At 31.7% G+C, this 25997-nt stretch overlaps 1 protein-coding gene across 1 annotated transcript in view; it reads right to left on the reverse strand.

The window, feature by feature from the left end:
- Positions 1 to 25997, reverse strand: part of PLEKHA5 (pleckstrin homology domain containing A5) — a 193079-nt gene that overhangs the window by 57212 nt on the left and 109870 nt on the right. The window contains exons 4-10 of the mRNA XM_023538246.1: positions 21989 to 22072; positions 21109 to 21229; positions 18246 to 18350; positions 15830 to 15902; positions 9798 to 9898; positions 6712 to 6827; positions 2731 to 3198 (exon numbers count right to left, since the gene is read on the reverse strand). Of these exons, the coding sequence (XP_023394014.1) occupies positions 2731 to 3198; positions 6712 to 6827; positions 9798 to 9898; positions 15830 to 15902; positions 18246 to 18350; positions 21109 to 21229; positions 21989 to 22072 (1068 nt within the window). The remainder of the gene's footprint in view (positions 1 to 2730; positions 3199 to 6711; positions 6828 to 9797; positions 9899 to 15829; positions 15903 to 18245; positions 18351 to 21108; positions 21230 to 21988; positions 22073 to 25997) is intronic.

The following is a 25997-nucleotide window of genomic DNA, read 5'->3' on the forward strand; positions in this document are numbered from 1 at the left end:
AAGCTTAAGAAATGAACACTGTAAGCTCCTTTATCAGGTTTAGCGCTCCATTCACCAGCAGCTGCCTGTCAAGCACCATGAAAACACAGTCCCTGTGATTCTGTCATGCAGAACAATGGCTTAAGGCACCATGCATCTTAACAGTGCCTGTCACTCACAAAGAAATTTTAAAGCTCTGGTCACAGATGCAGGGGTCTACTCTTTGACTATATATTAAACCTCTTTTCTTTCTAGAAATCAGAACTTTAATAATAAAAGCAAGTCTTTCAGAAAGTTTTACAAAATGAATTATACCACAAATTGCCACTACATTTCTTTCCACCAATAAAAATTAGTTCATTATAAAACATCACTACTATTTTTTTTCAGCATGAAGTTTATATAATAATGTAGATGATATATTTCAATGATCCAAACTGAACTGTAGCCAGTGAACTCAGAGTTGGTGGAGCAACACAGAGAAGCCTTGAGCTCAAAAACAACCTTCAGATGCTGCAGGTCTGTGTTCAAAAGGAAAAGTTCCAGAAAGCCTTTATGTGTGTTAATTACACCCATCAAGGGACCTAAAAGTACTTGGAAACTAATATTTAGGCACAACAATTTAAAAACTAACTTCCACTATTTGTTGAATCCCTTTATATACTTCCAACCTTACTAAAGTATGATTTTACTTTAATAAAAGGGATCCATTAGGAAGTGTAATTTAACTTGCTGGGTACAGATTCAGCAATCTTCTGGCTGGGATTTTTATTATGTTTCTCTGAAAATAATTACTACTTTAATAAGTATTTTCAAAGATCCTTTCATTTTGGCTTCTCTTCTGTCTAATGAAATTTTATTTTTGAAATAGCAAATATTTCTCAAAATTATCCCTTAGGAAAATTGAAAAGTGAGCACTGAGGATGGAGAAGAGAATACGGAATTGAACAACAAAACACAGGAGAATGAGATAACAAAAGATGAAGCCGAGTGTACCCAGGCTTTTGAGCTGCACTGCTGAAAGTGAGGCTGACTGATAACTAAGCAAAGTGGAAGAATTTCCCTATTCCTTAGAATTTTGTTATTAAGTTAAATCTTTATTTAATCAAAACATTATTAACATCATTGTTTTTTGGTTTCCTATTACTGAAAGGTAAGAGTTACAATAACTTTTCAGTTCACTTTTATGTATGTACACTAGTGCATTAAAGAACTTTTTAAAATTTGCATGTCAAACTCCTAATGACAGAACATCTTTTCTCATTCATAAGTGGCTTTTCCTCCATTTTCTTTGGCTTTTATTTTGGTCTCCTTTACATTCTCCGCCCCCTGCTCCAATTCCTTTTTTTCTTAACTATAAATGTTCTTTCAGGTTTTCCCTTAGAATTTTTATTTTATCCAGCCTATCACTAAATGAATTTATCTACTCTCATCCTTACCTTTAAATACTTGTGATATAATGAGGATGCTGCAAACTCAAGTCCAGATCTCTCTTTGGAGATACAGACTATTGGCGCCTCAAATTTAGCTTGTCCAATCATTCATTACGTTCTCTCTTCTCAAATCTTTCCTATGCAATAAAAGGCACTAGACAGCTCTTGATTTCCCCCGATCACTCAAACTAGACTTGACTAAACCTGACTGAGACTAGTTTGCAATCAAGCACATCCAAGCACTCAACTAGATTTGTCAGTTCTATCTTAAATACATTCTATTCCTCTCCTCATTTTACATACTCCGATAACTTTTGAACTTTCTCCAATTCATTCTCCAGATTCTACAGCCAGTGTGATCTTTCTGAAACACCAATCTGAATACATCTCTTCTAGCTTATCTCTCCAGCCTGTTTCGCATCCAGCATTACAGCAGTTGTACCCAAGTCATACTGGATGTCCTTGGATTCCTTTCCCTGCTCTCTATCAACTATGGAGTTCTGCACATCTAAACCAAGATAAGCATACCATCCTTTATATCTCAAGTGTATTCACTTCCTCTAGAAAGGTTTTCCTGAACCCATAGATCTGTGGTTGGTTGTCCCCGAAACATGTTCTTATAGCATTCTGTTCTTCTTTCACTGTATTTGTCACAATGTACCATACTTGTTTAATCTTCTCCTAGATAGGAATCTCTGTGAGAAATCTGGACTACATCTTTTCATTATTTTACTTTCTGGCGCCATGATTAGCAGAGAGTAGTTATACAATAAATATATGAAAAATAAGTGTGTGCACATAAATAAATACATGCTTAGATGAATAAACATAATACCTCGTCACAGGCATTATGAGTTAAGAAAGCCAGGGAATGAGACAAAGAACTAGAGAACCTAAGCCTTTATTGTCTCCAAATACTTGTCTCAGGAGATCTTTGCACTCACTGCATGAAGTTGCAGAAATTACTGATAGAAGACAGACTAGGGAGGGAGGGAGAGAGGGAGGAAAGAAAGGGGTAGGGATAGGTCTTCCTCATCACAAACAAACAAGATCTCTACCCACAACCTAAGCCTTTTCTTGCCCTGGGCTAAGGAAGAATGAATGACTCTTGGCCATTATTAGTGAAGCTGGGTGACAGAACAATGGGTGATAGAGAAAAAAACAATTATATTTGATTACTATGAAAAAAAAGATACAGTAATAAAACTATAATATCTAAATTGCAATTTAGATTACTTTAAATTGCATCTCAGAAACCAATTTCCATGAACAAAGCATGAAAGAAACCTGGGTTCATAACATGTAACAAGATACTTACCCCCTGGTTTCCTCTTCATGACCCCTCCCCTTCTGGATTTTAATCCACTGTTCCAACTGTTGCATTGAATTGGTTCTCTGTATAACTCGATCAGCCTCTGTGTGTACAGGCCCTATATTTGGGTGATTTCCACCTCTAAGATCTGCCAGGCTAACATTAACTGTTTTGTTCTCTGAACTATTCACACTGATTGGCCTGTAGTGTCCAGTTTGAGCCAAGCATGTTGACCCATTGTCATATTCAGATGGCACAGAATTCAACTTTACACTATTAATTTTTGTTAAAGGTCTTTCTTGACCATCCTTCTGAAATCCATATTTTTCAGCTTCTAATGCCTTTTTTTCTTCATTTTTGCTTATTTCCTTGTTTTTCTGGTTATTTTGGACCTCTGGTTTAATTAGCACTCTATGGTTGGGAAAGTTATTCATTTCTTTAGCTGGTGCATTTTCAGATGTAATCTTGTCCACTCTGAAATCAGAGAATAAAATCATAGTAAATCGGATGAAATAATGCATGTTATTTCTGGGATTCAATCTAGGAAAAATGTACAATTGCCTTTGACTTTACAAAAAAAACTGAAAGGGTCTCAGAGGACAAACCTGCACAAATCCCCAATGTTGTGGTATAAAAATTGAAGCACAACACCAGAATGTCTGAATAGAAAGGGTAAAAAATACCATACAGTATATAAAGCACTGGGTAAAAAGTGATGAGCATCCCCACCATTAGAAATCTGGAAATAAAGCAAAAAAGACTGTCCTTTGACGGTGGAACCACAAAATCCACACTTAAGAGGACCACAGCACTTAGTCATTTGAAATAAACAAAATGGCTTCCAGCTGGAGAGGCTAATGCATCATGAGACAAACATGAATCTGGTTTGTAGAAATGGCTGCACCAGAAAATTACAGTCTGGTCCTATCAAAGATCTGAACCTTATGACTGTATTCAGGAAGACCCGAGTTTCAGCCAAGAACTCCTAGAGCCAGAATGCACATATTCAGCTTCCAGATTGACTTAGCTATATCTGTCTTTGGGCAAGGTATATAAATTTACCATGCTTCAACCTCCTTTATAGTAAATAGGAATGACTGTAGCACCAAGGTTACAGGTTGATGTGAGTCCGGATGAGTGAATCAGTCGCTGCCGCAGACTTTATTACCATTCTCACTCCATCTCACCAAGCAATCTTAGATTAGAATCTGGCATCCCATGTCCATCTCTCATCAGAAGAATGTGCTGTTTAACAGTGTGTGTCTGGATCACTGGACAGTTTTACTGCTCACAACTGCAGTTGCTATATCTAGGTCTTTTTGATGAGAAGCTTTGACACCAATCGCTTCCAGGTTCTGACAAGACCAAGCGGAGTGTCTGAACCTGCATTAAACTGCCAAGATCAAGCCATGCTGGGAAGCCTCTTAGGAAATGAGCAAATTTCAATACATAATAATGTTCCTTTTGGATCTTAAGTGTATCATCGCTGCCAGTTTCAGTGATGTATATAGAAAATACATAATCCATACATCTATAGCTATAGATAGACAGTTTGGAATAAGATCAGTGAGAAAAAATGAAATGTGACTTTTTCTTGGAGTAAAGTGATAAACTATCCATATATTTAGTCTAGATTGTGAGCAATATTAGATATTGGGAAAGTGTGCAAAGATATGCTATGGAGCTCCTTTCCCTTGAAAGATAAAAGTCAGAGAGAAAAGACTTACACTCAAAAGTGCATTTATCATAGCTAAATTTGGAAAGAGAAGAGGAATATCAAATATCTGAAAGATTTTTTAGTTACTTCTAGTCTATCTAAAGCTATATTTTCAATTAGGACTGCATTGCCTTTTTTTCCTCTTTATTTTTTCCCAAAATTTATCATTTAGTAAATATAATTAAAAACAATACATGTTGACTTTTCTCTAAGTGGAATATAAGCAATTCAGAAATGTATGCTAAAATAGCATAATATGAAACCTGTGATCTAATTTTTAAAAGTGACATTTAAGTTAGTACAGAAGACACATGGAAATATAGAAAATGAAAATAGTGAGCCTGGAGATGGAAATTATTCAGAGAATGTATATTATACTTAGACTGTTTTATGCAAACAATGATCTGCATTCTAGGAAATTATTTTATTGTAGTTCATAGGTTAAAGACTTTATAAATTTAAAAGAAATGAACTAGTTAAAAACTGGATGTTTTATTTTTTAGGTGACATGCCTTGATAAATATTTATAAGTATTCTGGCCATATAGTACAATAATTAGATACCTTCAATTTGAATAGTCAAGATTAATAGGGCAGGATAAAAATGCAATAGCTGGAAGTAGAATAAAAAAAGTAATTTCTACAAGATAACAAAAGCGGCTGACACCAGTCCGGGCACAGTGGTGGTATTCAGTAATTCCTGGCTGAGAAAATTACTTCGACACAACTGACTAAAAATTGTTATGGACACATTATCAATTAATAGGCTGTCAGAAGTTAAATCAAAAAATTGACTGTTGTCTTTATCATCTTAAATTATGAGTAATTACTAGTTTTTAGAGCAGAAAGTACAAGAAAAGAAAATGTAAGTTGAAATTCTGAGATAAGTACAACATACAATACAGAAATCATTGAGAAATCAAATATTTTAATTATTATATTGATATCTGTATTCTAACTAATTCCCTAAAAATTTTACTTTGAAGTTAAAATTACTTTAAGATTTTTAATTAATTCTTTTCACCAACATATTTTCTCTAGCAATCAGTGCTAATCATTTCATTGTTATATCCATTCAGGTCATTTTCACACATGGAATTCCAAGACCATTTTTCCCTTTTATTAGCTCTCAACCTAGAATATATACATGGTTGAGGTGGTCTGTATGTCTGTCTGTCTTTTTGTTTGTTTTTCTTGAAAATAGGTATCTTAGACTTCAATCCTGAGCCTTCTTTTTTCTCCATACTTTCTTCTAGCTTAGTTAGTTACTTGTGATTGCTTAAGTTGCTTTGGACTTGATATTTTGAAAAATAAACAGAAATAAATAGCATCAACTTAAGCCTTTTAATCAATGTCATAAGACTTTACGTGTACACTAAAAAAAGACTGAAGATTTACATTTTAATAATCCCCTAGTTTCTTGAGACCAAAAAAAAAAAAAGCCAGACTTGCAAGTTTGCATCTCACTGATATAAGACATGTGCTCAATTACTGCTGATTAGAAAAAAAATTAACTATCATAAATCTTTCTTCAAATTATAGAAACACATAAAATATTTTTAAAGCACATTATTCAGCAGCTATTTACATAGTTTTAGAAACAGTTCTTACTAGTTCTTAATACAGTTGAATATTTAAATGATTCATATGTTCAAGTGGGGAAAAAATCATATAGATCAAATTTAACAGTACATATTTATCAAGGAATCAAATACTAGAGTTTCAAAAGGAAGAGGGTAGAATTCAAGAAGTAGATATATTTAGAAATAATCTAAATGCTCGATGAATTATTTTTTGGAAACATTCATCATAAAATAATCATAATTAACCAAGAAATGATGAAGAAATAAAACATCACAACATTTTATTTTGATTTATTAAACTTCAAAAATATACAACATACTAAAAATATTCAATAAAATTAACTTCATAAATATAAATTCTTTTAAGATTTAGGACCTTAAATAACACTATCTTGTGTAGTTTTAAGATAATAATTAAAAACGTACTTACCGGAAATTAAATGTAATTCTGTAAGAAGAAAGAATATTCAGTTTGAATGTTAAGATTCTGGATTCACCTCAGTACACTGATAGGTGAAAATGAATAGAGAGGAAAGGTGGAACAAAAATGCAGGCAGTATTTCAAACTAACTAACGGTATATCATGTCATGACTACTAAAATGATATGTACTATGATAATGATATACTTGAAAGGCATGGAATAAAATGTAAGTGGAAATCACCATTATTTTCCTTACAAGCCTTTACCTTTTCACAGGTTCTGTCTGTACCAGGGCAGCATCTAACATGGCTTTCATCCACAATTCCATCTCCTTTCCTGTATCAGTGCAGAAATAATAGGTCCGCATGTTTGGATGTGCTGCCTGATTGAAAATAACACGATCATTTTAAATAGGAATATGGAATCTGCAAAAGAAAAAGAAAGAAGTTAAGTGTGTCTCTGCACAGATCATTACTATCGAATTTCAAAAAAGTAGGTCTGTTTTATATATGGATATAGAAATGAATGACTTGCAAAAAAATAATTCAATCTTGAAAAAATATATAAATATTTTTTTTCTCTTTACGGGTTTTTTTTTAAATTAAAAAAAGTGAATGGGAAGGAAGGGAGGTAAAAAAACAAAGCACTTAGTTGTGCATGTTCCATGTACAAATCCCTAGCAATTTCCATTTACTGTAATTCATATCACTTTATTCAAGAATATTCCAGAGCAACCAGAAACAAAATTAATTGAAATGTATGAATTATATAGTCTTTCCCCCTTCTGTTAGTCATTCTTTAGTCCTCAAAAGGTGCTGCTACTAAAAAGCATTTATCTAATCCTTACAGACACTTAATTTAAAAGTGAGAAGTACGTTCTTTATGGTGGTTCAACCTGTCTCTATTTCAGAGAAACCGAAGGAAACAAAATGAAGAAAGGCTGATGAGACTGCTACCCAAGGTGTGAGCACTGAGCCCTCAGCTTAATCCACAGGCTGACCTGGCAAAGATGGACTGCATTAGTAGCTGCGTCAAAATAGTGGGGGGGCGGGGGGCGCGAAAGGCTGAGGATACATTCTTAATTTCCGCTTAAAAATGTCTAGGTGGGAAAAAAAATGTCAAGTGGGAGGAAGAAGAGGGTAAAGGGGGTCAAATACATGGGGATGCTAGGAGACCTGGCATTGGGTGGTGAACACATGATTCAATATACAGATAATGTATTATAGAAATGTATACTTGAAACCTATATAATTTTATTAACCAATGTTACCCCAATAAATTTAATAAAATAAAAATAAAAATGCCCGTGACAGTTTCCTATTAGACAGTGAAAGACTAGGAAAAATAAACAAGACTATTTCAGAATGAGGTAAAGGGAAGAGTACTAAGTATGTAGTCACTCTGCTAAATATAAAAGGTAATAAGAATAAATCTGGAGCCACACACTTTACTCCCAGATCTTAACTATCTGCTTTATCTGCAATGTTAAATTCGTTTCTTCAATTTTTTTTTCATAAAGAATCAGGACATAAATAAATTCAATAAACAAACAGTGACCAAAATAACTACAAAACCAACAAATCTCACTGAACATGTAAAAGATATAAAGCTATCTATGCAAACAACTCAAAAGAAACAGCTCAAATGCTACATGTTGTTAAAATGATTAAAACCACATGTTAAAATGATTAAAAGCGTCACTGGACTCACTAAGTGGCGTTTTGGAGAAATGAATAAAGACCACTGCCCATATTTGTGATCAATGGAAGGAACAATGGTTGTTGCTAAGCAGATTCAGTTGTAGCCATGACTCAGATACTAACAAGCCACACTCATGCTTGCCATCTGTCAAATGGAAATATTTACTAGATGATGGTAAACTTCCCTGTCTAGCTTTATGTTCCACAATTGCATTCAACAATGTCTATGAATTTCTACTTACCATTGTGAAAAACAGTAGCATCAATGTCAACAGACTTAGTAGTAAAATTGGCTCATAAATTCAGAGGAAACAACATCGAAGAAGAGAGAATTTGAAACAGAAATTACTATCCTTGTTACAGATAAAATTAAATCAATAATTACAGAGAAAATGTACTTAATATGCATGGTTGTTTTATTGCTATTTTAACATTCCAGTATTGTTTTTTAAGAGTCTAAGAACCCAGCAGAATGTCTTATGAATAATATAAATTCAAGAAACATTTGCCAAATTGATGAGCAAACAAAATTTTAAACACACAACTAAATAAGTGTTAGTATCACATAGCTCTATATGTATACTTTATAAAGTTATTATTTTAGTTATCTAGATTAAATTTTCTCATTTAACATCTTAAAATATTTAATCGTTTCTCTGGTTCACACTGTTAACAAAATTTATTGCAATGTGAAGCTATTCCCCTCCCACACCCAGGTCTTTATTTAGATGTTACCTTCACATTGAGCCCATCCATCACCCCCACCACCCTGATAACCTTTCCCGCTCTTTTTTCTTCCATAGCTAGAAATGTAACATGTTAATTAGCACAGTTGTAAATCAGATGCAGTCCTGAGTATTCTTTAAAAGTGAGTGAGAATTAAAAATGAAATCAATTTGATAATGGTATAAACATTTTCATTGTCAAATAACACCATATTAGCCTTATTCTCCCCCCCACTTTCCTTTAAATAAAAAATTTACATTAAATCCTTCAGAGTTCTTAATTTAAAACTGACTTTAAAAAAAAAAAATAGGTGACCTCTGAAGTTTACTTCAGCCACATATCCTAAAGCAAAGAATGAAGCATGGTTTTCGAAAACAAATAATAGCCAACTCAGCCTTAAGGTGGCCTCTAACTTGAGGGTGTTCCACAAACCAGCATATCACAGAGATAGTCAGGGGAGGGGTAGACGTTCAGGTCTGCTTCGAATTAATAATAACATTTACATCTTAACTTCAATATTCTCTCAAAAGTACCTGATGTTCATAATGTACTTAGACCCCCAAAATCTTTGCAAATATTCTATATGATTATAAATGTACATATATTATGTCAAAGAAAGTTATTATGAAAAAAATTCATTTATATGGTAACCTTTAAAAAATAGTAAAATGATCACCAGGATACCTACAGCTCTATTTACCAATTATTAGAATTTTAATGTATTTGCTTTATCTTGAACCATGTGAAAGTACAGACATAGAGACACTTGGTCCTTCAATATTTGAGCATGTGCTTCCTAATTAAAGGGACATGCTCTTACTCATTTTAAATATAAAAATGACTAAGTGAAATATCTTTATAATAATCTATTTTTAAATCAAGGCAAGATTCAAATACAGAATAAAAAAGTATGGCTATTTCCTTACCTTAAAAGCATATTTACGATTAATGTGATCCTCAGAAGTAAGCATAGCTATCTGAAAACTAGGTAGTAGTATGCTTCCCAAGATACCCTCTTCTTTCTCATCTAAGAAGTAATTGAACATCTGATTAGAATTTAAAATGTTTTCATGAAGTACGATAAATTTTCTCAAAATTTATTCTGACCAAATCAAAAGGTTCTTATATGTAAACAAACTGTATACATGTATTGTTTAGATAGCTCTTTATAAGGTTTTAAAGGAAAATATTAAATAACAGAAGCATATATTCCTCTTCACCTTCAACAAGCTTCCTTATCCTAAACAAATCAAAATTGGTCCCACATGTCAGAAAAATGTCAACTAGACATAAAAATAGCATACATTTGTTTGGCAAATATACTGCATTTTACAAAGCCCTTTAACATGTGATTTACTGAAAATATATTAGCATATAAATAACAACACAGAAACTTTACAAAATTAATCTACCCACATTTATATTAAGATTTAAATGCCCAACAATTTTAAGCCTAGACAAATGCACAGATGGCTCACTTGCTCACAACCTTTATCTTGGCTCACCAATGAGGTCTTCCTTTACCCTATTTTAAACTGTTTCCACTCTTAGCCATCACAGGGCCCTCTCTTCTCTTTCTGGAACTTTATTACTCTCTCCCCCACTCCCAATACTTTTGATACACTATATATTTTAGTTATTTATCATCTTTCTCTCCCCACTAGAATGTTCCATGAGGAGCAGATGAATAAATTAACATATCTGTAAATATATATATTCTATACATATTACAGATATGTATTAACTATTACAGACATATATAAACTATGCTATAAAAAATATATGCTTTTAAAAACATAAAACTGAAGATCTGCTTTTACCAGTCATTCTGATATATAATAAAGTTATGTGAATAAATTACAGAACTATAAGGCAAGCACATAAAATAAACTGAGGAAAATGATAAAACAATAATCTTGGCATAGTATAGATTCATATTATTAAATTGCTGCTTGGGGGCAGAGATGTTTATAAAACCTGAAATACATAGTTCACTGTTAGAGACCCATAAGACAAGTTAACAAAGCCAAGCATTAGGCTGATGAACTCACCAAGGAGAAAAACTGGAAATGAGAAATAATTCTTTTTATTATGTTTGTTTGCCATGTTTTTTTATTATTATCATAAAGTAAGCAAGAGATTTTATTTATTTTGCCCTCATTTCCAGAATATATGATAAACTTCCAAAGCAAAAAAGTCGCATTCAATAGACATAATTTCGATAGCCTTTCTCATAACAAAGGAACAAAATTTTGTTTTTAGTGTTCTGAGCTCATTTGGGTATAGTCCATAAATATAAAAAAGAATGAACAAAAGTGTAGATTTAGTCCAAAAGGCAAAAAAAAAAAAAAAAAAAGTAGAAAGCAGTTGTCAATTATAGAGAATATGACAATTTGAAAGAATGAATCACATTCTAATTTTAAATTCAATTTTGTTTATATAAAGCATATAATTAGAAACAGCTCATGAAGTCATCTTTACTAAAAAAATCATTATCAAATAATACATTCATTTTCTTTGTCACTTAATTGGAAAAAGTGACTTTCTTAAAAGTTATTTCCAAATATGCGGAAGCTGTATAGCATAGGGTGACATCACCATATTATTATGGACTGTTTCCCAGCCAGATACTAAGTCGCTGTGAGATCTCTGGCAACTTACTGATGCTGTGCATCTCAGTTTCATCAACTATAAAATCTCAAAGGATTAGGGTTAAATGGGTTAATAGACACAAGGAACTCAATAACGCACTCAGCCCAAATCAAGTGTTCAATAAATATTGCCATTATTATATAAAATTAAAGACAATGCATATAAAATCTTCATCTTCTGCCAAATGACCATTCCAAGAGTTCTTTGCTATATTCATTAAAGGTTTCTTCTAATCAGGGCGTTCTTCTGTTTAGTTCTCTATCAAGCCTGACCTAACTCTTATTTTCTATCATCCAGAGGGCTTCACATACTGCCAAGCAAAAGGCAGGTAATGAGTAATGTTTATAGAATGAACAAACACTATGGGGGTCAGCTGGGCCTTTTTCAGACTGCATAGCAGCCCAGCTTCTCTCTGCCCCATCTTACATCCTTCCCTTCCCTGTCACAGGTAGTGGCCTCAAGAACACTCCCCAATAAACCTCTTGATCATTAATCTCCATCATAGAGCTTGCTTCCAGGAGAACACAAAACAACCTGGGACAGGAACCATAAGAATCTCATCATTTTATTTGATTCAAGTGACATTTTAAATTCCCCTTTTCTACTTCAGCTTTAATGATATTTGAGAACAAGACAAGAAATACATATAAAATTACAGACTAAATATTATTATGATCATTCCTTACCTAAAATACTTCAATATTTTGTTAGTCTCTTGGCTTCTAGTTCAAGTGCTAGGGTAATTTTTAGAAAAACATACACTTGATCCTGCTGTTATCTTGCATTAGGATGGAGTTTAAATTCATTAGGATGGCAATCAAATACCTTTTGTGCCTTGATCTACTTTTTTAGCCTTTACTCCTGCTAGGGCTTTAGGTATAACCTTCATTCTAACAATATAAGCCCAATGTGTAATTTTTTAAATATGTCACATTCACTCATGCTTAGTACAAGCTAAGATCTTTGCCTAGACCACCCTTCTTTCCTAATCCCTTCCTTGTACAGGCCTGGTCAAACTCATTCAATATAACTAAACACTACGACATTCTTTCTCAGACTCCTTCAGGTTATCATTGTGTTCCATAAGGAGAGGGGTTTATATTGTTCATCTCTGCATCCTCTTACCTAATAAGATGTCTGGCATGTCAAAAGAGCGCACTGCTAGCTACCACCTTAGTCTAAGCCATTATCGTTTCTACATAATAACTCTTTAACAGTCTCTGCTTCCTTCCTTCCCCTTTATAACCCACTCTCTAATAGCAGCTTGAGTGAGTTTTTCAAATTGTAAACCAAAGCATCTCACTCTTATGCTTAAAAACACCAATTGGTTCCTTACAACCTACAGCAGAACCCAGACTCCAATAGAGTCCTACACTGGTGCAATCTCCTTTTCTCCCATCCATCACTTCCTTCCCTACTGCTAGTCCCTCAGCTCAGCATACTGGTTTCTCTTTGTTCCTTCAACATTCCAAATACTTTCCTAAGCCTATAAATTTTTTTCAGTACATTTATAGACTGTTCAGAGCTTTGAATGAGAATAAGAAAATATTTGTTACTTCTCATATAAAAATTTCTTGATGTTAATTTGCAACAAAAACAACACTGAATTCCTTATAATTTGCTATTGTTCATGGAAAGGTGAATGACAGCACTAATGCTCCTCCTGTCTGGAATACTTGCTTACTCTAGCTCTTCCTTGTAATTTAGATCTTGCTAATTAAAATATGTGCTCAGAGTATCAATCCAGGGAGACCTTTCTCCCATGGCTGCCCTTTGTATTATGAACATATTTTCTTAAAAGCACTTATCATGGTCTTGTTTACTTTTTTGAGTTTATTTATTGTCTCTCTAACTTCTCTAGAATGTAAGCTTCATAAGAACTTTTTCTCACTGCTGTTTGGACAGTAGCTGAAATGAAGCAGGTCTTCCTGCTCAATAAATATTTACTGAATGAATTAAGCTCCATGGTAAATTTCGTTAACAGATTGAGTATAGAAAAGAACAATCTATGTGATTTATCACAGTGGGTTCATGATCTGCCTGTTATATTGCAAAGAACAGAGAGAACTTGGGCTTCCATATAGTATGGGCTGCCAATCTATTGTAAAAAAAATAGCAAATCACTTATTTTCTTTGTCTTATTTTCCATATCTGTAAAACATGAACTGTTAAAAAATACTGACAGCACGCTCTGTGTATTAGTCTACTAGATGTTTTAACAGATGCAGAAGAAATGGGGCTGCTGTATTCGGCGTTGGGAGAAGAGGAGATCTGGACGGGCCAAAACTTGTGGTTAAGAGAAGTGCCTGGGTGTACATCCTGGCTCTGATGCTAATTAGTTGTGAGACCCCAGGCAACCAAAATGACCTTGCTGTCCCTTAGTTTCCTTCTGTGTGAATGGGGATAGTAAGATTCTCCACCTCATTAGGGAGCTGTGAGGAAGAGATGAAATAATTCACTTATGTAACTTGCTCAGCATATAAACGCAAACTATTACGATCATCTCAATAAAATCTGATCGTTTTTATTTAAAAATTGACATTTCCTGCTGATAAAACAGTGAAAGTATATAATATCATATACTTCTTTCCAATCATATAAGGATAGAAGTGAGTTAAATGGTATTTCTTTCCTTTCTATATTCTTTTTCTACTATTCCTATCTGAGGAACCATACTAAAATTAATAAATACACTGAATGTAAAATGTGTAGGGTTAATAACAGTATGAAATCTCATACTCAACATAGCTTCTGAACTTTACTTTTTCAAATCAGGTGAAAAGTCTTCCTATTTTAATAAAAGTAATGAGGAGCACCTTTCCGTGAACAATAGCAAATTATAAGGAATTCAGTGTTGTTTTTGTTGCAAATTAACATCAAGAAATTTTTATATGAGAAGTAACAAATATTTTCTTATTCTCATTCAAAGCTCTGAACAGTCTATAAATATACTGAAAAAAATTTATAAGCTTAGGAATAATGTCTGAGTTACAACTCTTGACTTTTCTGAAAGAGTGGGGAAAACCTTTAAGGAAAATTGTAGAGTAAGCTTGGCACTTAACTAAAGATAATACCACAATTGCAGCCTGACCAACATCTCTCTGACAAAATGAAATTTTATAGGTTTGGTTAATTCTGACTCAGCAGTACTTCTCAACCACAGTTTGCAGTTGGGGGAAATAAGATAAATATAATTCAAGTAATTTAAATTTTAAAGGTTAACATGTATTATTATTGCTTTGATAGATGAGTGCAAAATTATGCCACTTTTTTTTTTGTGTAATCACATAAAGTAAAATTTGAAACTGCTAAATGGTTCTAAAATCTTGTGATATAGTTATTAAAGTTATTAATTATTAATTATGTGCTGACAATCTAATTCTTTAGTAACTGTTTCCAACCAGACTTTAAAGTAAGGAAGAAGTGATTGTCTAGATTCATGATTTTATATTACAGCTGAAGCAGAGTCCTACAGAAATCATAGCCTATGTACAACACCCTCCATTATTAGGTAGCAACTTTGTAGTATCCAACAGACTTATATAAGCACATGAGCACAGATCTGAGTTAAAATCATATTAATAATTTACTAACCTAAAAAAAACACATAAAAAGGAGTTTATGATACCCATATGGGATAAATGAAAAACTGCTACTCCATATAATAATACCCTTATTTCTTCTCCATCAACACTGACAGCCTGGTATGTACCCCTTCCACAACTTGCGCCATGTTTCAGGGAAGCTGTCAATGTTTGCTTAAAAAAAAGAAAAAAAAAAAAAGGCGTGTGTGTGTGTGTTGGGAGGGAGGCTGGAGGGAATCATAATAAATACATTTATTTGTAATTTTTAAAATGTGCCAATACATCAGAGTAGCCTTTGACAGTCTAAAATTATTTGCTGAGGAAAACTGGCTGCCCAGTAGACCTACAGCTAGATCTAACAAAGCTGACACAAAAATAATCTCATCAAACACATGATTTTTAAAAAAATCTATCAGGCACTGAATTCAAGAATAAAATTATAGCATGAAGATTCATATATTCTTTACACAAAACTAATCAGATTAACACACTTAGATTATAGAAACTGGACCAAAATTCAGACTAATTTGCTTGAAACACTATATTGTCTTCTGTCCTAACTCAATTTCTCAGTATTATATGTCAATGAAGAAAAGATTTTTCTGCTATTTGTTAATAATAAAATACAAAAAGAATTGACAATTTTTCTTTAAAAAAGGATCTAATACTTAACATATATTGTATTGCAATTATAAAATATACTTAGTTTATGGTAAACTCACCTCTGTAATAAAAAAGACAAAGGTCAGAAAGCACGAACCAGCGTTTCTTCCATAGCTTCATGCCAGTACTGTCCTGCATTAAATCAGCACGTTAAAAATTTTTTTTTTCATTTCAGAAAGTTAGACTTCATTTCAGGTGCATTTATGTAAAATAAATTTTAAAAATGAGGTGTGTTTGATATATGCTACACAGAAATTTAAAAAGCCAATCAAAATTTTGGCGTAGTTTTCTATGGACTTGCATCATATTAAGATATTCCCAAGTACAACGGTCTCTGAAGAGTAATACTATCATATAAAAGGAATACTGTTGAAGCATTCTAATTTGATTTCATATTGGTAAGCAATGTGAAATTCACTCTTCTAAACAAACATGTCTGCTAGCATGAGGATAATGTAACCATGAAGCAGTACATGATTCTGGTAAATCGAATTTAATAAATATGTTAATCTTCAACAAGAAGAAAAATATGTGGATTAAAATTATTCCAAAGGTAATGTGATTTTAAATGACTGTGCTAAAGGAAACTTAGCATACAAATACATTCATAAATATTTTTTCTTCTGACATATACAGTCTGGGTTTTGCTCATCTTGCAGAAAAGAGTGCCTATTTGGCAGCTCTTTCTAAGTAATTTAATTCATAAAAATACCAAGCTCAAACAAAATTACAATTTTAATAAAAATTATCTTTCCACATTTCCCAAAGGCAATAAAGCAAAACTGAAAGAGAAAATGAAACATGAATACCAGGGGGGAAAAAAAGGCCAGTTTGGATGTTAATTGAGCAATATTTCTTAATTTTCTTCTAGTTGTGACCATCATCTAATAATGACTTAACAATAACAACAACAAAATACATGGATGAAAATCTCTCAGAGTAAAATACTGTACTTAAAACTGAGAGCTATGCAAGGAAAAGACCAAAACAAAAAATAAACAAAAAATGGGTATATGGTATTTTTAATTTCCTAATTATATTCTTTCCTTAGTACAGATAATTTAAAAAAGTTTAGATTTTTAAGCACCTCTGCAAATAAATATTCTCTATAAGTCACACCTATTAAAAAATAAGCACTCATGGTAGAGAAATTGGTTGGTAACTTTCGCAGTAATAAATTAACCAAGGGATCAAGAAACAAGAATTAGAATCATTTTAAATAAGGAGTTCCCATAAACTCTATTAGGTACAATACTGCACTGAGCTATTTGAACATAATTTGGTCTTACTAGAAAGACTAGTTTAAAAAATCTTTTAGCTTTAATAAGTTTAAATATCATATAGGTAAAATATAATATCTTTAAATAAAAATGAAAAGTTGGTATACAAGTTACATAACCAATTAACTTAGTGAGAAATTGGCAAAACTAATTTGCCTGAATGATTGGGAATTCTCTGTATTTTAAGATGGTCCTCTTCCAATACATTAGTTTAGCTGCTACCCAACTTTCACATGGAACAATGTTTAATGAATGTTTCATATCAAATTCATTATGAATTTTAATGCATATAATTATTAGGTCATCCAAAAGCAATTAGCAATATTTGACAGAAGAAATATGCACTATCATCAAAGAACTATTATTTAACTTGTTCTGTATCATCTGTATACATGTAGAATCGGGGAGACAGAACAAAGATAAAGGTCTTGAATGCCAAATATATCATCTCAGTTATCTGGTGGTTACTTATTGAAACCTAGCCACAATTCAAAAAGTAAAAAGGAAAACAGCCTCCAAACAGTCAAAATAGATGTCATAAAACCCAATGTACATGCACTCCTACTAATTCCAAAATTAATGACAAAGTTCCAAAAAAGCTCAGTTATCAGGTTTCCCAGACAATAGAACAAAATAACCCTCAACTTATAAGCATGTCTGAAAGTGAACCATGCTTGAGCAAATAAAAGAAAAAGGAAAAAAACAAACAAAAAAACCCAGCATCAATACTAAAGAAAGTAGTCTTGAGAGCATAAAAGAAAAAATCCAAAAATCAGAAAATCTCAAATTATGATCAGATTTGTCTATAAATTAAGGCAGAGAAGTATATAATTGTACATTTCTCTAATGATTTTTAAAAGAATAGAAAAATGAATAATACCTCTGTAGGTTTTTTTCCATTTAAAAAATATTTCTGCCTGGATAATTTTAGCATGTTATTCCTACATTTCATACAATATATTTCAAATCTAGAAATATCTATAACACACAGCCTGTTCTAAGTAACATCCATTACCTTTTCTTTCTTCACCATTCCCCTAACATTCTTTAGTGGTAATAAGAAGTCAAAGAACCCGGATGACTATAGTTCTTCCTCCATTTCATATAATATAATAAATCTTAGGTACACTTGGCCGAAAAATTCTCTTTTGATTCCGTCTTTTTTTCACACCAAATAGGATAAAAAAAAAAATACCTGCTTATAAAGCCAACCTCGTCTAACCACAGGTGCATTAGGATTCCTTTTAATTGAATTTGATCTCTTTCCAAAATTATGAACTTTTTTTGAAGCCCGTGAGGTCTAAATAGAAAAAAGCACAATAGACAATGTGGTATTAAGAACTAGATATTTGAGTTTATATTTCATCTTCATAATTTTAATCTCTTTTCATATTACTCTGAAAACTTAATCTTTTCAGATGAATTATTGCAATTCTGCTTTTGCTGGTTTAGCTCTTTCAAGTGTAAGAATTGTGAAGAAAGACTTCTTCCTCCAGGATATTACAGAAGAATCACAAGTTTTTCTACAATCTCTCCTTTAAATCTGGATATACAATTTTTAAAAAGGCACTGGGTGTGTCAGTATTTTGTCCCACATGTTATATAAATTGAATGAACCTTGAGTAAAAATTATTAACACAGCTTTAAAAATAAAAAAAATAACACAAATTTTCCCTTTATATCTGCATTTAACAGTGTTGTTTTAAATATGAAAGTTAGCATCAAGTCACAAGAGAAACACTTAGATATAAAGTATAAACAAACATATCACATCAAGTCAAAATAAGAGTGGAAAGATCTGCTTAATGTCATGTAGTATTTTCTTTATGGATAACTCTGAACTTGAATGATACCAGACAGCTGGTGTTTACTGTATTCTTAAAAGTACACATAAGGATATACAATCTTTTAAGATATTGCTATATTTGGCAGAAATAGCAGTAGAAAACAACAACAAAAAAAAGAAGCTGAATTTTAATTTCTCTATGAAAGTAAATAATATCAAGTCATCTTTCAACTTATCTATAATCTTTGGAAATCTAGCATATTTCATTAGAATTTTGTTTTATGTTTAGTACATAATAAAATGTTAAAGCCCAAAATCAACCACATTTTTCCTAAAGCACATTTCTGATAAATTTTAATTTACTTTTGAACAGATAATGTTGAAACACAATATACAACTCAAATAGTACCAAAAAAAAAAAAAAAGAAAAAAAGAAAAAGAAAAACAAACAAACAAACAAAAAAACACCTCAAATATAAAACAAGAAACATTCTACTTCTCTCTCACCCCTGGGCACCGGCACCCAAACAACGCTCACTCACAATCCTGTGAGGCAACCAGTATCACTGCGTATCTATGTGTCTATCCTTCTAAAATAACTGTTTTCTTGGTTGCAGAATATAATATAATATAATGCAGAATATCCGCTCTTTTCAATTTCACTATTTTTTGGAGCTCACTACATAAAAAGAATGCCTACTTACTCACACTTTCGCCTATGTCATAAAACTTTTTAGTCTTTGTAAATCAGAGAAGTGAAAAATGATGTCCTTTTCTGGTTTTAACTAGCATTTTTCATATTACAAATGAATTTGAGAATCTTTTTCATATATTTTAAGAGTAAAATTCCATTTTTTATTTCAGGAAAGTGATTTTCTGTATTTGCCCATTTAAACACTGGGTTATAAGCCTTTTTCTTATTGATGCTCTACATCTATTAATTACAAAGGAATTTTTCTTTAACTGTTACATGAATCGTAGATATTACGCATGCATGATAATTTTCTATGGTTGTATTTCTTGATCTGACTTCTGGGTTTTAAGTCATATTTAGAGAAAGCCCATCTACATTCTGAGTGAGTTTGTTTGTTTCTTTCTAAATCTTCCACTGTTTTTGTGGTACTTTAGTTTTGTTTTTAACATTTTAGCACCTCATCTATCTAGAAAATTTTTGGTGTAAAGTATGAGGCACAGATCCAATTTTCTTTCCAGACAATCACTTAGTGGGCCTTAATCCACCTATCATTTTTCTAGATTTTAATTAAAATACATTAATGAAGTTTATAATACAGTTATCCTACTAGTGTTTTGTCATACGAGAATTAAAAATTGTTATTTGAAAATTTACATTCACACTTATAATATTTTACAAAATTTCATTTCTAAAACCTTAACAAGCATTTAAAGTAGATAACTAGTAACTATTTCTTTATATTAACCATAATTTACTATTATAATTGTTTTACTATCATAAAATAGTTGTTTTAAATATATTGTTTTTTAAGTAAATAAGATTATTCTTTATCATCCTTTGATTCTCTCAATATTCATTAACTTAGGAAATTAGCACTACCTTTAAGGCAATTATTTATTTATTCAGATTTAGTAGCAAATTTTCAGAGTTTGAAGAAATTTTTATATTAAAATTCTAAATTTAAAATAACATTATGTTTTAAAGTATAAGAAGCAATAACAAGTTTTAAAGTAGACATACAACTCTAGGATCACAGATTAAACAATTAACATTGTCGTTGCTAAAGAAAACCACTCACTTCTATTTCTATATATATATGGCTATGGCACTTTTCATATAGTTGATTCTAAATACTACATAGTCGTCAAGCATACTGGTATAGAGTTTCCCTTTCATAGTAAGGGATTTTATATTTATTTTTAAATAGTATAAATTTGCTCCATCTAGGCATACTTAGTAGTCAGAAAATAGAATTTCTAGGCCATTATTATATTAATCTTCACCTTTAAAACTTAATTCAATAAACTCTAACTCTCTTAAACATCCATTATTGCATTTGTGAAATTATTCAAAATCTGAACTTCATATTTTTAAAAATGTAAGTCATTAAATTCTTAAAATATAATATTACTTTATATTCCAAGCCATTGCTTCTTACGTCAATTACCCTTAATGTAATTAGGTTCATGTAATAAAAAAATGAAATGATTATTTATATTCTAAAGGCTATTCAGAGTAATAGCAAAATAGTGACTACCAATTATATCAGCTATCAGTAACAGAAGCAAAATAACTTACTCTTCCTACAGGGCTCATTGGATGCACTGCATAATCTGAAGTCATGTTATAGTTAGAAGCTTCATTTATCATGCTTATAGGTCGTTCCTTCTTTTCTTCAGATGTCATAGTTGGAACAGTCCTGAAAATATAATATGTCAGAATGCTAGAACTTGCTGTTTACGTAAACTGCTTTAAAATAAAGCTTCTCTAAGGTTCACAATGTTGGTAGCCTACTTTTTCAAAATAGTTTGATACAAGTTAGAGCTTAATAAAGTTCTATAGTCAAAGCTTAATATTTACAGCTACTTTAAACATAACTAACACTTTTTCGAATCACAACATAAGTTATTAGCATGTTCATTTTAATAATTGTTATTACAGATATTTTACTTGGTCATCTAACTGGAAACTTTAAAAATGTAGTGACAAAATTAGCTATTACAATATTGAAAACAATAACAATGATATCAAAAACTAATATTTGTGAACAGATTTATAATATATAAAATACTTTCACACATATTTCATTTGATGCTTATAAAAATCCTGAGAAATGGTAATTATCACTATCTTTGATTTAAGGATAAGAAACTGGGCTCAAATTAGTTTAACAATCTGACCAAATTTACAGTTTCTGACCTTAAACCCGAAGCTCTTGAGCTTACTCTCTGTTGGAACTACTGTAAAAACAGCCTTTGAAATTACATTCCTCATTAAAAAATTTTTTAAAATAATTTCTCTATACTACACATAGTAAACAGACATCATTCTGTTATCATGCTTGACTGTAAATGTTCATATAAGAAAGCCGTTAATTTTTTGTCTTAAATATGGGTAACAGCAATCTCAATGCCAATTCTATTTTCAACAGAGGGATTCCATGAAACTCTTTACTTACTGTTCATTCACTACAAAAATACAATTGTCCTGTGATGGCTGTCCTGTGACTGGATGTTTACAGGTCACTTTCCTTTCATTATGGCTGAGAAAAGACAAAAAGAGAAAATTTATGTACTCCTATCACAAACATTTTTCTAAGAGTCTAGTAGCAAATAGCCATTTCTTTATTATAACATTAAAATTAGTGAATAAAGAAGATGAAATTCAAATCTCCAAGTGTTGAAATTTCTAAATACACCTTTTCGACTACCTACTGTGTATACACGCGTGTAAATGCTACTTACAGTTTTATAATACAGATAAATTCACTTTTCCAGTCTGACCTCAATTATTTTTTGTTTTAAAGCAGAGGTAAGTTGATTTGGCTCCCTGATCATTGCATTTTACATCTGATAGGTGGGTGCAAAAATAAGTATGAGTACCTACCCACTTACATTATTTTGTATCTCAATTTAGGGACCTAATACTAAATTCACATATAAACCGCCCCCATAACCTAACAGTACTCTATATGGGCACCAGCACATTAAAAAATAAATGGTACCACTGGAAGAGCAATAATTTATGGTGTTTTTGTTTTATAAAAGAATCTTTATGTAAATAGTGTAATGAGACTGATCCATGATACTTGAGGAAAATATGCTACAGAAAATTGGAATGGAGAGAAAACAAAATCCTTAAAGGAAATGTACAAATGACAACTGAAACAAAGAAAAATCTACTTGTTTTGCTGAAAAAATTTGCTTTGAATGAAAGGATGATTATTTTTTTGGAGACTAAGACTTTTGCATAAGAAATACTATTTTTTCAGGGCTGAGTAATAAAACTATTAGGTTTCCTACAATCTTCTTTAAATGAGTAGAAAAAAACCCCGAAACTATTTATCTATCTAAGCCAAACATACCAGGTGCCCAAACTAATATGCAATATACACTGATATGTTAAATAACAGATTATTATTTGAAAATTAATATTTCCCCATTGGGTTTTATACCATAAAACAACCTATTATTGGTGTGCCTAACCTAAGAAAATTTATTTTCATTACAGAGAAAATTTAAGATGTCCTGAATATTGCTTTGTTAATCTTAAAAGATTATTGGAAGTGCTCTGGATTGTGGGAAGTCTATAACCACCAGCCACAAACTTTCTGGCAGACTTTACTTAGGTTCCTTTTCCAAATCCTAACTTTTATTAATATTATTTTTATTGGTAACTCAGTACTTGAAATTCTAGCCATTAAATAAAACTAAAACCATATAAAAGGTACAGGTATAGTTTTTTAAAAATTACATAATGACAACTGTGTATTATTCCTTTAGTCTACTAAGTACACAGGACTACTAAGTTATCAGCTTTTTGTGGTAGTTGGTCTTTATACATACACATTCTACAGGTGTTAAGATTTGATGGGTTTTAAATATTTATTTGGGGTGGTGTTTTCACTATGTAAAAAGTATGCAAGTGACATTCTTACCTGCCAATTTAAAAAAATACAATAGTGGAAACTAAGGTCTCATGTGGGATATGAGTTTACATAATAAGAAATAAATTGATAACAGAATATCTAAGAAAGCATAGCTTCTGGAGATAGTGGAAAATACTAAAGTACCCAAATGTGATGAATACTACGAATGTGTCAAGGTATGTAAATTCTGACACATTCTGGTGTTTGAACAGAATAAAACGCTGTGGGAAGAAGGAACCTGTGATGGGGACTAGATATCTTAATAAAAAATGGAGGATAGCTTTCCTCTTTTTTTTTTTTTTTTGTAAGTTTTTCTTTGGGAAGAAGTGTTAAAGAGTTAGAGTTGGTTGAGTAGTGGATAGAACAGAAATATACAAAATCCTTTTTATAAAAAAACAATATTGCAAAAAGAAAACAAACAACCTCCTAGATATTGCATTATTTTCCTCTGCTATATCATTGTACCTGGGAGGACTACAGTAGACTCTGATCCTAATATTTCAGCTCTAAAATATAATGACATGGCTCGGTGATGGTTATTGAGCTAAGAGACTACACTGACTTCCTGAACACTCGTTAGATTTGAGTACCCATTAGACAAGGATGCACAATGTCTTAAAGTAAAACTAACTAGATAAAAATCTTAGCTTTCATCTTAGTTAAAAGACTGGTGGCTAAAACCAATGTGAAATATGAATATATTTATATTCTTATTTTACGTCTTTAAAGTATTTTATTTAATGTTATGATATTAAACTGACATAAAAATTCATATAAAATCTACAAGGACACTCTAACAGGAAAGATTTTTTACTATTTTTAAAGGAAAAAAAAAAAAACCTTTCTTACTACATTTGTCTAATTGTTAATATAAAGTAAACAAAGAAGTCCTCTCAAATGTTTATTCATTTGTTCTGACTTATATAATACTAAAATCTGGCTCTTGGTTAGTAGTTTTAAAAAATATACATAGTACATTGCTAAAATGTTAAATCCCAAAATCTGTACAGTGATGTATTTTAAGTGATAATCACTCAAGATTACTAGGTTTCTATAAACATCAAATTCAGAAAAATAAGATTTTTCCAGGCAATTAGAATAAAAACACTGTCATCTCCTATAAAACATACTTATCAAATAGAAAAACCAGAGTGATGTTTCCTAATCATTTTGTCAAAAAGGAATTAAAATAAATTAAAAGTATGACATACCAAAATATCAATTCCAGTCTCAGAACTACTGAAATGTGGTAATTTTCCACTACCTGATAGGACTGTCCATCCTCACTGCTCTTGTAAAAATGTATTTTTATGTTCATCTTTACATACCTAAAAATTTATTTTAAATATATTTTTAATTTCCACATCATTTCTTTTTATTATGTTGGTATTTACACTTCATTTTTATAGTCTGTTGCATTTTAAGTATTGTACTGATAAAGGACAAACATAATTTCTATGTCATTCACAGAAATTAAAAATATAAGTTAAATACTGAGAGTCAATACATGATAATCAATATAAATGAAATCCAAATGAGTCTTTTGGGAAAAAATTCCACAAAGGCATCTGTTAATGTATAGAATTCTTTTAATACATAATACATTAATTCTTTAATGCATATAGCAACTGGGTACTGTGGGAGGTGGCTGACCCACTGTTAAGTATCAAGTCATGGTCACTGTCCTTGGTTCCAAAGAATGACTGCTCAGGACCATGGGGAAGAGCAGGGAAGACAGTGATTCCCAGCCTTTCACCAAGTCTACCAAAGTTTGTTCCCAGCACTATTTACAAAGCATATGTCTTCATCCTACACTTGCCATTCTTTTTGTAGTTCACAAGTTTTTTTTTGTTTTTTTTTTTAAGGGTCTCAAAAGATAGATCAAGAGTATCATTAGTTTTGCTATACCCCTTGTGTGGTAGTGTGTTCCAATGTGATTCATACATTAGAGAATAATTTGAGCATCACATAAATTACACATGTTTATGCCTGATCTTGTCTGTGAGAAACTCTAGGAGAATGCACAAAACTGCACCCAATAGAATTCCAGCCACACAAGAATACACAAATTGCACAAGTATATAACTGCGCACATCTACCAGCTACTTGAGTTAATTGCCTGTTTTATGAAACACTCACCCACCCACATGTAGTGATACAACTTTCTAATTTCAGATATCCCTACTTCCAACACTTCCCAAAAACTCACAAGCTGAAACTGTTCCAATGACCATTTCCACAAGCAAACTGCAGGTCTTTTTCAAGGCAAAGTATATTGGAAGTATTTTTGTATATCCTAACCGTTTAACATGTGTGAAACTGTACAACCACTTGTTATTTTATTGGTTTATGTGTCACCAATAAAATTTTTGAGTGGTATGTTCCTAAATCCATTTTTTTTCACAGAAGCCCCAAGCTTTTCATTGCCCAATTTTGCAGAGTGAGGTGATTTTTAGGAACATATGTATTGTATTAGAGCAAAACCGATTGCACTACTAAATTAGGAACTAACAAATCTCTCCTCTACTAGAAATGTATT

The sequence above is a fragment of the Pteropus vampyrus genome, unplaced genomic scaffold, assembly GCF_000151845.1.
Source record: "Pteropus vampyrus isolate Shadow unplaced genomic scaffold, Pvam_2.0 Scaffold216, whole genome shotgun sequence".
Taxonomy (NCBI): Eukaryota; Metazoa; Chordata; class Mammalia; order Chiroptera; family Pteropodidae; genus Pteropus; species Pteropus vampyrus.